This window comes from Diabrotica undecimpunctata, chromosome 10 (assembly GCF_040954645.1).
Source record: "Diabrotica undecimpunctata isolate CICGRU chromosome 10, icDiaUnde3, whole genome shotgun sequence".
Taxonomy (NCBI): Eukaryota; Metazoa; Arthropoda; class Insecta; order Coleoptera; family Chrysomelidae; genus Diabrotica; species Diabrotica undecimpunctata.
The window spans coordinates 35,173,845-35,191,189 of record NC_092812.1 but is presented as its reverse complement, the minus strand read 5'-3'; the positions used below and the strand labels follow the sequence as shown (position 1 = coordinate 35,191,189).

General features: G+C 33.1%; 2 protein-coding genes across 3 annotated transcripts in view; one reads left to right on the top strand and one right to left on the bottom strand.

Annotated features, from left to right (window-relative positions):
- The window catches only part of yki (Transcriptional coactivator yki), a 200,847-nt gene extending 195,635 nt beyond the window's left edge, over positions 1–5,212 (bottom strand). For both annotated transcript variants that reach the window (XM_072546238.1, XM_072546240.1), the window contains exon 1: positions 4,402–5,212. In XM_072546238.1, the coding sequence (XP_072402339.1) occupies positions 4,402–4,862 (461 nt within the window). In that variant the 5' untranslated portion in view covers positions 4,863–5,212. The remainder of the gene's footprint in view (positions 1–4,401) is intronic.
- An 8,407-nt stretch (positions 5,213–13,619) lies between these two features.
- On the top strand, positions 13,620–14,664 carry LOC140452137 (translocon-associated protein subunit gamma). The gene has a single exon (XM_072546224.1). It carries the CDS (start codon positions 13,731–13,733, stop codon positions 14,280–14,282), a length of 552 nt encoding a protein of 183 aa, XP_072402325.1. The 5' UTR covers positions 13,620–13,730; the 3' UTR covers positions 14,283–14,664.
- The last annotated feature ends 2,681 nt before the right edge of the window (positions 14,665–17,345 follow it).

Here is a 17,345-nt window from a genome sequence, read left to right as displayed (position 1 = left end):
GATTTAAAAAAGTAGTGTAGTGAAAATGGAAATGTTCAACAAAAAAAGAGGATTAAAACGAAAGGTGTTGCCATCGATACTGTAAGGCACGATGTACGATTGGTTTTGTAAAGTGAGAAGTAAGAACATTCCATTATCTAGACCGATAATAAAAGAAAGAGCTTTAGAGGCGACCACAGAACTCAATTTGAATTTTACAGCTTCCAATGGTTGGCTTGACAAGTTTTGCTTACGACATAACACTAAATTTAGAGCAATTTCTGGAGTAACTGCAAATGTTAACCTTAACGACGTTTCACAGTGGCAAAGAAAGAAAGCCAAAGCAAAAGAAAACCAAAGTGCCAAATGTATTACTGAAGTGGCTATTTATCTAAAGATATTTATAACGCTAACGAGACTGGCCTGTATTATCGAGCCTTACCAAGTAAAACTTTTATATTTCATAATGAAAAGTGCACTGGGGGTAAATCTGTTAAGGAAAGGCTGACCGTATTATTGTGTGCAAATTTAAACGGGGAAAAAGAAAAACCTTCGGTGATTGGTAAAAGTAAAAAATCTTCGATGTTTTAAAAATTTTCATGTTGATAAACTCCAAGTCGACTGGTACTACAACAAGAAGGCCTGGATTACCAGAGATATTATGACAGATTAGCTGCACAAATTTGACAGAAGAATGCAAGATAAATTCTCTTATTCCTAGATAACGCAACACCCATCCAGATAATCAGTTATCTAATATATCTACACACCTAATACTATAGTACATTCTCAGCCGTTAGACCAAAGAATAATTTAAAACTATAAATCCCTGTATAGAAAGTAGTTGAGAAAAATTTTATCATCTATAGAATGTTCTTTATCAACGGCTAAACTGGAGAAGTCCATAACCATTGCTAACGCCTTAATATGGATTGTGGCAGCATTGAGAGACATCTCAACCAAAACATTTGAAAAAAAAGATTTTTTTAAAAACGATAGTAATGGAGAAGAAATTGTGGACAAGACCTGGAAGATTATTTGCCATTGTCAACCTTTTGTGAAAGTCATGGAGTTGAAAATTTTTTGAACTACCAAGAGATTGATGCAGTCCTATTGACGGAAAATCTTGAAGTAAACTTAGCCAGTGTTAGTGATTTTAAAGAAAAAGAATAGGTGTCCAATGTTTCCAACAATGAGAGTGACGATGACCTAGAACTACAACTGTAAGTAATTTTTATTTTTCCCCGGTGGTATCCGTTATAGAAATTTTACTGTATGTATATGGTGTATAATAAAAGTATTATAAAAAATGTATGAATTTTCAAAGATATAAGAAAAAATGAATCAACACAAATCGCATGTTTACATTTTTCTAAAATTGAAAAAAATATATTTTTCATACATGCTTCATATTTCTGCTGTAGTAAATTACCCAGCGCGATTCCAAAATTATGTCAAAAATAGACATTGATTAACAGAAAATTGGATTTTGTCCAATTATGAACTGGTTGCCTTAATCAAGTTTTCAGAAATAAGGTTTGCTGGTAAAAGTCGATTTCACTTATTTTAATGTACTTTTAAAAGTTATATGTTAAAAATTAGTTAATTATCAAAAGAGGGGGAGAGAAATTTAATGTAAAGAAAGTGATTTAAGTGTGATTAAACATTGTTAGCATTAATAGTTAGCTAGACATTATAAATGAAATGTGATCTTGAAAATAATTGCTTCAAAAGAAACTATTGACGCTATATTGATCAGCTCTTAGTGAAGATTATATAATTATGACGATAAAACAAGAAAATAAACTACAGCGTTAAAAAAAAACATAAAAATAAAACTAAACACAGGGCAGAAAATTTAATGAATGCTACAGCTCAAACCAACACTTTATAGTGCTCCAGGCTAAAGTATTTGCACTGGCAGCCTGCAATAAAGCAGGAAGCAAGGTTTAGATATCGGGAATAAATATAACTAGTTACGGAGATGTTGAAGAGGAAGTACGACAATAAAGCTTCAAAGCAAGTAAAGCGGCAGGATATCTTAATGACACAATCTGGAAGAACAAACACCTAAGACAAGAGACAAAAACAAGAATCAACAGAACAAATGGACGAAAAAGTATTGGCAGACCAAGAAAAATATGGTGCGATAATTTTAAACAACTTAGGAGACTAATATTGAAGAAGAAACATGCTTTAAAGCCTACATACAAGAAGGAAGAAGCTTGCACATATGAAATCATTAGATGGGACTAGAACAAAATGATGAAATAAAACTAAAAATAGGAAATTCTACATCAGAAGGGAAATTGTCACTGAAAATAATGCAATACTTTTCAATTGATATTGATGTTGTCAAATCAAACAGAACAAACAAAACGAAACTGCGGAAATTTTGATATTGGATTAACAATAAAAATTAGAAGAGAAAGTCCACTTAGAAAGAGGAAAAATCATGAAATATTAAACAAAAAATGACGTCTAAAATAAAGATAGACGTAATAAATAGCACAAAATGGTACAGACTCTACCTAACTACATTAAATGTTAGACTAAAGCAAAGATAAAAGAATGGATGAACTAGAAGTTTGTTGGATAAATGAAAAAAAAAGTAAATTAAGTGATAAAACATAAGAAAATACACCTATCGCAAATAATATGAATAATAAGTTAAAGAAAAGTGAAAATTAGAAACTACGGTCAGGGGAAGCTGAAAAAATACAAATAAAAAACATTTGAACTAGAATAATCTCCACTACAAAGAAATTATTGATATATAAGTTAAACACAATCATAAAAACGAGAACTTTGTAAAATAAATAAAAATAATATATACAAAAGCAGGAAAAACTGAAAGTAAAGACCTAGATACACAGCAAGATATATAAAATTGGAAGAAAATGCTTCATAGCAAAAGATACGAACTATAAATAGAATACATAAATAAATTCTGATAAATAGCAAAATAATTATAAAAGTAAGAAAAACTGGAGGGAAAGATATCAATAGAAAAAAAAAACCAAACATGCTAAAAGAAAAGTCCGAACATTTGTATCATAAATAGCAAAATAGGTACAAAAGTAGGAAAAACTATAATAAACGGCACAAGAAGAGCATAAACAACATAAGACATAGCACAAAAACAAAGCAATGGTAAAATAAAAGTCATAATAAGAAAGCAATACCTGGAAAATTAAAATAAACATACCACTTGGTAAGAAATAATTCAACTGAAACAATATCTGCAAAGACAATATGGATATGGAAATAATGATAAGAAGAAGAGGATGAATAAAACAGAAATTTGTAACATAAGTAGGTAAAAGTAAAAAGTAAAAAAAAAGTCTAAGCAGTCAAAAAAATTAAAGCAAAATTTACGAATCACGTGGTATAAAGAAAACTGAAAATTTAAGATTAGTGTCACAAAAAGTGGCAGAATACTTACCAAAATATAATTAAATTGAAATAATCTCTACAAACAAATTATTGATACTTATTGTAGTTTAAAACAGTGACTGAAATGAGTACTTTGTGAAATAAACAGAAAAAATATGAACAAAATTAGCATTCATAGACATCATTAGCAAAAGATACAAACACAGAGTAAAAGAAAGGTCAGAATAAGAAAGTAAAGCCAGGAAAAGCGGAAAAATTCCACTACAAAACAATTTTATCTAATATCCATAAAAGGGCGAGACTAAGTCTAGTTAAAAAAACTGCAATTAAATATTATATCTATAGAGAAATATACGAAATACAATGAGTACAAAAGCTGAAAAGTACTGGTAAAACACAATTTTGAGCTGGAATAATATCCTTTCTACAAAGAATAAATACAAAAATATAAGCAAAGATAGGAAAAACTCTATTCACAGCAAAAAACATCGACAAAAAACTGGGCATCTTAATCATAGGCTCCTGGCAAAACAACACGGGGTAAAAATTGAAAAATTATATAGGTATTTGGAAGCTTGTGTATTAAAAGATATTATTAAATCCCGAATAATGCTTGTTATGAAAATATATTTTAATTTAAGAAAAATATTTTCAATTACCTGCTTCATTAAAAGCTAGCATGAACACTTTTTTGAAGCGAATAAAATGTCTGACACTATTCAAATTTAAATAGGAAGCATAATTAAATTATTCGATTAATTAAAATGACAATGTCAACAATATTGTTTACATATTAGAAATAGATAATGTAATACGTATGGATAAAAGTTTTTAGAATAGCCAAAGGTTAACCAGACTTGTGAACATAATAAACCTAATTTTAGATTTATTTTAGAATAATCCTTGCCATCTTAGTTGAAAAAACAATGTAAACATAGGAAACACATTAGCGTGAAGCCGACCCTGAAGAGGCCAATCTGACCTGGTTAACCTGTGCCTTAGATTCTTTAACAGGTATCTACTCACTTTAAATAATACACCTGCCCTTCAGGGGTGCGAGCTTGTTCCCATCCGGGGGGCAAAGGGGTGTTATCTTCTGATTTACTGGCCACGTCGTACGATCTTTGTTTTATATGATGAACTGGTGCTTGTTGCTGTCCTACAGCATAAGTCTGTTGAAGGGATGCTGGAGAACTGTGAGCCCTGTGATGAGCAGTTTGTAAAGGTACCGAATTCACAGAGGTAGCACCCGTTGCACCACCCCCAAAAGCGGAATCCACTGAATTTTCGCGAGAGTGGTTGATAGATTTCGAACCCGTTGACGGAGGATTAAAAAATGAGTCTGGGAGTTTTCTCATACTCCATGGCACTTGTAAAGGTCTCTTTGAATCTGGTTTTAAAACGCTATCAAAAAGAGCTTGTAAATCTGTTTCCGAATCTTGATCCACTCTCACTACTTGCTTAGCTTCATCCTGATTTAGTGCCATTTTGATGTAAGGCACTTATTATCACTGTTCACAGTGTATATAAAAACTCACTAAGTCCTCACTGACATAAAACACAACTACAAAACACTACTTCCTAATTTTTACGCAGAGCGTCGTGAACACACGACAAAGAATGTGCTTGGACTGATCGTCGTGTTGCATTCGTGTTTAGTTGGTCCTGTTGCTTCGGCCGACCGCCTAAGCGCCTACCGTATCGTGGTTTGCGGGTCGCAGTTCTATCTCCACGGGTGAGACAGTACGTACGGCGTACGGGTCTAGTTACCCTGCGCTATTTGTTTAAGAAAATCAGTCTCGCTGGGCTCACAAGCGAGCTACGTAGATATACTCGACACACGGTGGAACATTGAATCAATTTACACTTTACCATAAACATTATCTTTTATTTCCTTCTATCTCGAAAAGATAATAGACTATCTTTTTCTTATCTCGTTCAATTTATTGTGAGGTGAATCTTCATTATGCAATAAAAATGACTACAATATAGACACGAACAATGAACAATCTAAAAATTTATTTAATTATGAAATAAACTTAACTTAGAACTTTTTCTCATTCACTGAATAATTATTTTAACTGAGAAATGGACAGGTAGCAATAAAATAACGGCGCAGTGTGCATTAATATTGTTTATTGGAGATAGATGGCACAATTGCAACATTAAAACAAACTTTTTTAATGCAATAAAATTTAAATTATCCGTCCCATTTGACATTTTTGTTTTTACGTAACTTTACCCAAAATATTATTTCAATTATCATAGATTTTAGGGATTAATAACAAAAGTACGTAGAAATACTTTATTTGACGTTTCAAATTCAATTTCGGAAATCATTTTCAAGATACAAATTAAACTTGAAAAATAAATAATTTTGTATTTTATTAATCTGGTCAACTGATCAATAATTCATATTTAGTGTACTTTATCGAAGACAGCAGCTTTTAATAATGATTTAGTGTATTTTTTTTAACATTCTCTTAAATTTTTTTATCCATGAGATTCCTCTTTTGCCTGGACCACTTTCACCTTGTTCTGATTTTATATTAAGCACTTAAAACACTTCTTCTTTAAGTGCTGTCTCCCAATCGAGGGTTGGATATCATCATTATAGTTTATTAAAACTTCACCTTCTGACCCATGCCATAACTTTACCTTCTATTGAGAGGTTAACAGGTATCTGGTGACAGCTATGCTGACTGGTTACTGTCATTTCTATCACCATTTAGCGCTCCAACCACCTTAATACCATGGAGGAGATGTAATATGTACCACACATTATCTCCCCCTTTTTATAAATTTAGTTTTAAAGATGGTTCAACAACTTTACCTGATCTAGTTCTGCAAATATCTGATTATTCAGCTACATTCCTTTTTATGTCAATAAAAGTAGGTAATTCTGCCCTTGTCAGCTGTGTTGAGGATGAGGGTTCTTGATCTGAATCTACATCATTGATATCTGTATGTATTACAAATGGTTGTGACTTAAATTTATTTCGAGATTCTCTAATATCTACTCTATTCCGACGAAAAATATTATTACTCTCATATCTCAAGATATATGACCTTGAGGCTTCGTGCTGTGATAATATTTGTGCTGGTTCCCACATCCTTTGACATTGATTGTATATAACAAACATCTGTGTTAGGACCCAAACACTTTAAATCCTTTGACATTTAGACAAACTTCAGATTTTAACACATCTTGGTCAATTGGTAACTTGGTTCTACAGTTAATACTCATTAAAAGCTGTGAAGGAGTATAACCAATGTGTTTAAGGGGCGCATTCCTATATTGTAACAGTGCTGATTCAATGTCAGAACTGTCATCAATACACTTTTAACCATATTCTTGGCAATGGTCACATACACCTTTCTCAGCCAGTCCATTTGTTCGTGGATAATTGGGACTTCTAAATTTAATTTGACAATTCCATTCTCTAGCAAAATTTGTAAAATTAAAGCTATTGCACGGAACATTATCACAACATATATACGGTGGTGAGCCATGTATAGCAAATATTGACCTTAAAACTTGAATGACAGAAAAAACAGATTTGTTTTTTATTGAGTGTAGCTCTATCCGGTTGAAAAAGAATCATAAGCTACTAAATAGCTCGTACCATAAAATGTAAAATTGTCAATGCCAATTCTTTCTCATGGATGTTCCGGTAAAGGATATGGACATAACGTTATCTAATAGTCTATATCACAGCTCATTCCTGGCCAGTAAAAAATTTGACTGGCTCTAGCTTTTGACTACTCAATACCAATATGACCTTCATGCACCCCAGCTTGTTATTTGTTACTTGTCATAAAATAACAAGTCATCACAGACACACGAGTTATCTCTGAGCTTAAAAAAATTATTAACTGTATGTGGAACATCACGATGGTGTTCTGGTCATCCCTGTATATATAAGTTTATAACAGTTTGTAATTGTTCACCTTTTTGGGTTTCCATTTTAAACTCTGATTTTCTAGCATCAGACATAGCTACATTATTTACTACAGAATGAACTTCAAACTGAAATTCAGCATCTGATTTCAGACCACCTTCTTGCAGAAATGACCATGACAATGTATCTGCAATGTACAGATACTTTCGACGTTTATATACTACATTGAATAAATCATTACTAATTATTGATTCTAGTGGTTTGTGATCACAACTAACAAGTACTTTGTGACCAAACACAAAATAATGGAATTTTTGAAATGCAAACACTATTCCTAGATTCCTACTCAATTTGAGCATATTTTTGCTAAGTTGTACTTAAGCTCCTTGATGCAAATGCTACTGGATGGCCACCTTGCAGCAAGCAAGCACCTAGACCATCTTTATTGGCATCAGTTTCAATTTATATTTCTTTAGATAGATCAAAAAATATTAACACTGGTGTTAATTAAGATTTATCATGAATATCAGTCCAGTGCCAAGGCACGTCTAGTTTTGTTAGTTCTTTTAATGGTGCTGTGACTTTTGACATGTTAAGTACAAATTTCCCTAAAAACTTTACCGTTCCCAATAGCCTCATCAGATCAGATTTATTAAATGGTGTTGGCATTTCTAGAATAGGTGTTGCCTTATTTAATTCAGCATCTTGTTTAGAATAAATCTGATCTAAAAAATGTAACACTACTTAATTTAAATCGAATTTTTTCCTTATTGGATCTAAGATTATGCTTCAGGATCTTTTCCAGTACTAGGAGAAGGTTTTGGTCATACTCTGCTTCATTAGCACGTGTAATAATCAAATCATGTCTTCTTTTAATCTAGCTTGTGACTACAGAAGAATTCATAATGAACCGCAACATTGGGAAATTCTTCAACAAAATCTTCAAAAGTATCTGGGTTGGACTAAACCCATTCTCCATTAATTATTTGGCCATTTCTAAAATATATTTCGAGCATAGATCGCTTTTTTTCATCCGTGAAAACCATTTTTAATAATAACTTTGTTTACTAAAACTTGAAAAGTCAAAGTTGACGTAAACTGACAAGTATATCTGAATTAATAATAGCCATGCGCTGTATATCCATCTCTGTCATTCAGAGCCTACTACCTAGAACCTAGAAATGTACTTACAGTTTACATGGTTGAATAATAAAAAAAATAGTTTTAAGCATTTAACGAATATCTTACGATCCCGCAAGGTCAATCAAAATCTATAAAAATTTGAAATGTTTGATGATTTTGATACATTAACAAACATTTACTTACCCCATTTTTCTGTTGAATATACAAAGAGGGTAGCAGAGTAATAATACCCAGAGGGTAGCAGGGATACTTGCCGTGGAACAAAAACTGACACCTGGCAGTAGCTATAAAATGCACACCCATGAAAATGGAGAATAATAATTTATGTTTAGGGTCGCTGCCTGGGGATCGCCAGGGCACGTCTAGAGCCGGCGCTGGACGTGACAGCATGCGGGATATCGGTGGCAGGGTGATGAGGAGGCGGGCCCCTGTCATACAATCAGCTACAGCCCAACAATAAGAAGAACCATAAGTCAACCAAAGAACAACAGGAGCTCCACTCGCTGCAGGTGCTGCGCTGGAACATCAGCCGGCGCTCACTCAAGCGGGACGACCGAGGCAGCGCATGAAATGGACTCTGTCTATAAACGAAAACATTTTGCGCTTCTATTATAAGGTGACGAACCTCGGTCGAGAAACGATCGGCTATCGACAACATCTGTATGCCGAATTTTGCAGGGAGTACCCAGAGATTCAAGTTTCTGTACAGCGAATAGCCGATCAATACCAGGTAATTATAAGAAATAATCTTATCCCCGAGACTAGACGCGATACCATCAGAAGCGAAGTCGAACGGGATATTCACAACCAAGAGCTAGTTGTAGATCAAATCCCTAATGAAATCCCTAATGAACAGACTCCTGAGCCTCTCATACAAGAAACTCAACCTGTTAATACGCAGCAGGACAATAACGAGTTGCACGATAGCCTGGTACGGGAAATGGCACTTGCCGTACAGGAGTTTAATGGGACAAACCCACTTAGCAGACCACCGCTACCAAAAATAAACTCTTGTAAGAAACTACAATAATTTGTAATTAATAATTTTACACCAATAATTTGCGAGTTAAATACAACGAAAAGATCGCCAAGTATAGAGATCTAGAAATACAAATCAGGAGACAATGGAGAATGGAAAGTACCCAGACAGTACCTATTATTCTATCTACTACTGGTGTTATTCCCAAAAACCTCCTAGCGAACATAAAACAGCTGGGTCTAAATGAACATCTCTATAAGGCCACGCAGAAAGCTGTACTCCTCGCGACGTCCAGATGTGTACGAAAATTTTTGGGAGATCCTCCAGCAAACCAAGTCACCTAGGGCTCGATAACACGGAAAGAGTCCCACCAGAGCTCAGTCCTTTTGATACCGTAGGTATCTGGGATGAGTGAATTTTCCGCTTAGAGGGGGTGTGGGCCGTATGGCTAAATCTAGATAATAATAATCTATAAGCCACTAATGCGGTACTGAATCAAAGGCCTTCTTGTAGTCAATGAAAGCGATAAAAAGGTTCCTTTTCTGGTGTACGCCTGGTTAGAAATGACTTGAGTCGATTATAAATTGTTCTTTGCAACCCATGGAACCCTTAGTGCATCCTTTCTGTTAAGGCTATATGATATTGTTTAGAGAACAGTGTTTGTAGATACGTTGGGCTACAGAGAATGTGACCAATTTGTAGAAAGTTTAAAGACAAGTGGTTGGGCAGAACTAGGCTGGATCTTGGCAGTCCCGGTAAAATTATTATTAGTATTATTATTAAAAAAACTCTAATTGCAAAACTTGGAACTACTTCAGAGAAGAAACTTAAGAATAAGCAGACCTGGTGGTTGAATAAAGTCTGACAAAAAAATAAAAGAGAGGAGAAAATTATGTAAAGGGTCACCAAAAACAGATCAGAAAAATATTTTTAAAAACAAACGACAGCCAATAATAAAAACAAAATACAGTATAGCAAAAAGGTAATTACAAAAGAGTGCAAAAGCTATCAGTATGCAGTATTAAGATGGAATAGTTGTACTGACATTCTAGCAAAGTGGAGAAAGATTCAGTCCCCAGATAGCACCACGACCACGAAAGATACACCATACAAAACATAACTTCTGAACGATAAATAGAATTTATATAAGCTTGAATGCTCGAATAAATGAACTTTGATAAAATAAAGGCAGATAGAGCACAGTTTTATCAATTAAATCTTGCCCAAGTACTTTCGCTCCCTATAGCATCTTCAGGGGTAATTCGTCAATTTTGGGCTATCCAACAATCGCAGAATGTCATAAACATAATATTAAACATAAAGTTGAACATAACACTACACTAAACAAGGACAAACAGTTTAAAATTATTTAAAAAAATAGTCGAAGTTACATTCTGGTCGGCAACAGGAGAGAGAATGAATTCTCGCTTCAAAATTAAACTTTTTATTTTGTACAACCTCTCTTAAATTTGGAGTAAAGTTTGTGCAACTGATTCTCATTAGGGAGCTGAGATGTTCATCTGTCAACCGAGATCTGTACCGATTTTTAATAAAGTTTATTTTTAAAAAAGCAGTATCGCACACATAAGTTGAGCCAAACATAGTACACAGTTTCATTGCCAAAGATTTTATGTCCTAGTAAGATAAAATTTGTCCCAGGCAAGAATTTCTGAAACTTGAGTTTAAACATCCTTTAAAACGGAATCTTCCTGATACTTGATCATTTCCATCAGAATGGCATCTGTGTTACTCTTAAAAACGTCTGCTGCTTCGCTGGTCCATACGCCATTAGGCTTGAGTAGAAAACTGTTGCTTAACAGTTGCACAACATTTTCAATTTTGTGGAAAACAGCAAATCGTTTTTTAAATTCTTAATCAAGTTCAATAATAAAACGTGAGAACTGGGTAACACCAATAACTTTATTAGTATCACAAACGGATTTGAGGAGAGGAAAATACAAAAGTTCTACCTTAAAATCCTCAGAAAAGGTTCAATATTTTTAGAAAAACTTCTAATATCCGACAGAAGTTCATAAACAAGTTTTCCCTTGCATTGTAATTTTAAATTCAAGAAGTTTAGATGTCTGAAGATATCCGCCAAAAATTCGATAGTTGCAACGTTTTCTGTGTCCAAGAGGAAGCCCAAATGGTCATTTGCAGCTTCATTGTCAATAGTGGACAGAAATTTCTTTTATGTTGTCAAGTATTGCAAAGAATCTTTCAAGCACTAAACTTTTGCTGAGCCATCTCACTTTGTTATGAAGAAGCAAATCGTCATTTTATAACGTAATTTATAGGTATATTTAGATTTGATTATAATTTTACACTATAATTTTATTACTATATTTTGAATTAAACGACGGTCCGCAAAGAACAAGGTCACGGTCCGGATGCGGACCGCGGTCCGCCATTTGGTGACCCCTGACCTAAAGAATTATATACCTAGATGTCATAGATCGTTGCTCAGTAAAGTATTAAAACTGTTTATGAGAAATATTAACAATCGGTTGACTTACAAAATGGATAATTACCAACGTGTTGAACAGGCTGGCTTTCGCCAGAATGTATTACCAATATGATAGAATAAGATTGTTTGGTTACTTGAAAATTATATTTTGGCATTGCTTTTCATTGGGAAAGCGAAAACTATTGTTAAACAATTTATTTTGAAATTTATAAGTTAGCCTTCTTATTATGAGTTTCATTTTTATTATTTACCTATTTTTATTAGTTACCTAGTTAATCTTTCTTCCTTATCAAATCATCTAATGAGTCTCCAAGCTTCTCATCCCTGTAATGTTCATTTTGTTCTATGACAGGAACACTTTAATTTTTAATTTACATTTAATCTTCATTTCTTCTTCTAAATATTGGAAGCCTTCTTTCTGGTGATTAGTATTAAAAAAGCCGATCTAAAATATTTTTTTATATATTGCCTGTTTTATTTTGGAGTACTCATGTTGTATGGCATCATATTCTATCTAATCAGCCAAAAATATCCACCTTTGAACATTAGCTCTCCCTCTTTCCTCCAACGCTCTTTATCCTGGGCTATAAGCATATGTATCGATGCAGCGAATTGTTTGATACCTATATCTGACCATTTAACACAACTGTCCTACGATTTTATAGACCTATGGTACTATGAACAAAGTACATGGTAGTTAGTAAGCGCGAAATATTGAATACACATCTTTTGGTAAACCAACAGTCAATTGACAAGGTAAACAGCTACTAATATCTTGGTACTAACATAAACAGTCAATGGCACCACTTTACTGAAATAAAACAATGCATAGGGAAAGCAAGATCAGCGTTCGAAAAGATGAAGTCTCTTTTCAGAAGTCACGATTTACCACTTATTACCAAAACCTCTATCATCAGATACCATGTATTTTCTACATTATTATAAGGAGTAGAGGCATGGACAGGTGGATCGTGTGACTAATATTGATGCCCTATGTAGAATGGGCAAGGAATGCGAGATCACTAACACAATCAAAGAGCGCAAATATGAATTTTTGAGACTCATAATACATTGACAGATTCAAAGAAGAAGATCTGTTGGCCGAAGACAGATCTTGGTTAAAGAATCTACGTGATTGATATTAATGCAGATCGATTGATTTGTTTAGAGTAGCAAGTTCAAAAATAAAAGTAGCAGTTATGATTGCGAACCTCCGTAAGAAGAAGATTACAAATCTACCAATGTTACTCCTGACTTCTTTTCTTTTAAGGCGATAGGAATATTTTGTGGGCATCGTTATTAGATCATCACTTTTTAATTTATATAATTTAGGTCTTACCATACTTTCTCTGTATATATATATATCGACTTTAATATTATTTTTATTAGTAGTTCTTATAGTTTTATTTGTTATTTATTCTACATAAGACAGTTATTATGAATGTGATAACTAACATAACATAATATTTCTCTTAAGTTATGCAATATATTATACAGTTGCGATATTTTTGCTATATTACTGCATAACAGAGCTATTTCTTTTACTAATACAAAAGTCTAGCATGAATGATATGATATTTAAAATTTTAACAATATTTATAATTACAGTATTTGAAATGAATTATTTTTCACCTTCCGTTTCATAATGACTACTTGTTTGCAATGCGGAACGTAACCTCGATCAACGTGGACACGTTGTTGTGACGTTGATACATAATACGGTGTGTTGTGTTAAGAGAAATCTGTTACTTGTCAAATTAGTAACCACATTTCATTTCATTCAGATTCTGTGCCCAGTCATCAACTGTTTAGTAGTTTTAAATCAAGTGAATTTGTGTTCTTGTGAATTAAATCTTGAAGAAAAATGTCAAAAGCACAAAATAAAGGTTTTACAAAAGAGGAAGAACTTCTCCTTCAAGATTTCAGCCGTAATGTATCGACAAAATCCTCAGCTCTGTTTTATGGAAATGCCCTGATTGTGTCTGCAGTTCCAATATGGTTATTCTGGAGAATACACATGATTGATATTTATTCCTCCTTGATTTTGTTCGCAGTTATTACTGCTATTTCTACGTATTTATTGGCTATGGCGTACAGAAATACAAAATTCACATTGAAGCATAAGATTGCTGTGAAGAGGGAGGAAGCTGTTACCAGAGACTTAAACAAAAAACTAGCAGAAGACAAGAAAATGAGCAAGAAAGAAAAAGATGAGAGGATTTTATGGAAGAAGAACGAAGTAGCTGACTTCGAGGCTACCACTTTTTCCATATTCTACAACAATGCCCTATTTTTAGCCATTGTTATTCTTGCTAGTTTCTATTTGCTTCCAGCATTCACACCAGCAGTCAACTACACTCTTTCCATTGGCTCCACAGCTGCCTTATTAGCCTTATTGTCAACTGGATCACACTAAAATTTGTTTTTTGAATCTGTGTATACACTGGTATTGTTTTATAGTACCATTTTATTCAAGTGTAAATAAGAGGATGAAATTAACATCAATATCAGAATATCCTTTAAGGTTTGAGTAAAGCTGTTGAAAATAAATGTATATATTGTTTACTTTTTGGAAAACTTAATTTATTTTACATGTTTTTAAATTGATTATATTATGGAAACTAAAGATTGTAAAAGACTATTTTCTTTTTATATTATATTATATTGATTTTCTGTATAAATTCTACATTAGGTTATATAAAACGAAAAAGTAAATATTTCATACTTTTCATTACACCATTAATTCAGCTTTATATTCATATAATTTATATTGTTTCAATAAAAAAACTATTTTTTAACATTTGTTTTTATTTTAAATTTAACAAGTGTATATCAGTAAGTGTCTCAATTTTTCTTAAGACATCCTTTTCTTTTGACTTTTCGTGATCACCATTATTATTTTTGATCTTGGTTATTAAATTAAAACCCCAGGATTGATGAGCCATCATGATTTTCTTTCCTTTTCTTCCAACATTATGTTTTTCTCAAATCGTTCTGCTTGTAGAAGCTGGTATTTTGTCCCTCTAATTGTCTGCCACTGTATTGAGCTTTTTGTATCTTTTTTTCATGGTTCACTTCTGTTTATTTTAGAAGTTTTAACAAGATATTTTTCTGTAGAGCTACATCTTTTGCATTTTTCATCAGTGGCTGATTCAAATCGCCTATAGCAGGATACAAAATATATATTTACATAGGATTTTATTCTAATTTACCTTACCACACTTTTTGATCTTGCTAAAGGTACTAGATCTTTTTCTTATTATTTTTCCAGTGCTAAACTCAAAGGTGCCATCAATAGAGGCTTGTCATAATCTTTTGTTTACTGTAAAGCTATCTATTTCCTAATTTTCCAACCTAACCTTTACATTGCATCCTTGTAATGTGATTCTTAATAAATTTGTATTTATATTGAAGTCTTCCAGTACCTTAATCTTCCCATTAATATATCTGGTTCCTTTTCATCTACTTCTTTTGCCTCATACAATTACTTTTTTCCATTCTGTCTCCTATTAATCTTTTACGTTCTCTCTCTATAAATATTGATTTTGCCAGATATTCCCTTTTTTTAAATCTCTTCTATCATTCAGTGGTAGAAAATTAGAGTAAATAAGAGAACCCTGCAAGACAATCTACAACTATAATCACAACATATTTGCTAAGATGTGCAAAATTGAAACATGGTAAACACAAGCCCAATATAAAAATATAGTATACCTTCCCTTTCATCTTTTATCTCATAATGTATACTTTCCAGATTATTTTTCCCAATATTGAGCAGATTTTGGCAATATTATTTCATCTTGCCATGATTTATGCTTCTTCTCCTTCCTTCTTTTACGTATTCTTTAAAGCCTGTTTTTTCTTCAATATTAGCCTTCTAAATTGTTTAAATTATCGCACCATCTTTTTCTTGGTCTGCCAATACTTCTTCGTCTATTTGGGGACTTATCTTGTGCTATTCATACTATCCTATCCTCTGCCATTTTACTAATGTATTCGTTCCACTCAAACAAAACCCAAATAATTTACAAAAATGAGAATTTAAAAAGACATTTTCACATGTAATGAGATGTTTTGAATATATACAAATGAAATTAGTAGATTAATGAGCCTAGGACATTTATGGAAAGCTTATTCAATGGAAAAAAATGGTGTTTATATATTTTTTGAATAAAAATATTAATCTCTAAAATAAAAATTAAAACCTAAAAGGGATCAGGTAGGCAAGGAGAAACCACCTGGTTATCTTCCCGAGAGTACACTCCAAATGAATAGCGTTACACAAAAGTAGAGACCGGTGCTGTCCTGATTCCCTGTCGGACAGTCAATGAAAACATTGATGACATTTACAACAAAATAGAAACAGAAGCCAGTATATATTATTGGAGACTTTAACGCTGAGGTAGGAAAAAATGAAAATGAACCACATTTGAGAGATATTGTCGGGTCAACGAAAACCTCAGTAGTAAACGTAAAAGCTATGTCTGGAGCATGATGGATCACATCACAAGCTGCTAAAAATAAATTGCAGTCTCAAACTACATAGGTACTTCTTCTCCTTCTGCTTCCTCAGCTTTTCCTTACTCTTCGTCGCCACTCATTTCTGTCCATCGGGTTTTCATCACCTAAACCTTTCTCTTCCAAGTCCTCTGCCACACAGTCATTCCATCTTCTCCTCAGTTTTCCTCTACCTCTTCTTTTATTAACTTCTAACAGGTCTATCCTTCATCCTACTTAGTTTTCATCTCTGCGTCTGACATGACCTGTTCTTTCCCTATTCCATAGAACTGGAAAAATACAACAGACAAAGCAACTGAGGGTAAATAATGCGGAAGAATCTTAGATGAAGCTGATAAACAAGGAACAATCATCCCAACTATTAGAAGACACAAATAAAACATGAAATGGAATAAAAGGCTGGATACATTCAGCGGAAAATGAGTACACACCGCGTAAAATCCAAAAGAACAACCCTTGAATATCAGGGGAAACCATAGAATCCTTGTCGTAAGTGTTATATTAGTTGCCTATGTAAAAGGAAAAATGTCTATTTTTACTTTTTATTTTAATTTTACAAAAAGTACCTTATATGGTACTTTTGGATGGTGTATTTCCTTTAAGAAAGTTTTTGGGATCGGAATTGAACCAAACAGTGCAAACAACATACAACTGTGTCCCACACAAATCATGGAACATAAAAATGGACAACTGCAACCTTCAAAATTCGGGCACACAATTTTTTCTTAATTTCTTAATTCTCAATTAAATGAAAAATCTAGTTGCAAAATTGGAAGAAAAAGCACCTGTTCAAGTATAGTTTTCAAATCCAACATGAACAAAGTCATCTTAAGGAATTTTATAGAACTCTGATTCATGACTGCATCAACTGAAGAAAAATCTTTGGATATCGGTGTTATGTCAGATGACGATCCACAATGTATAAATTGAGAATAATAATAATACTAAAAACGATATTCAT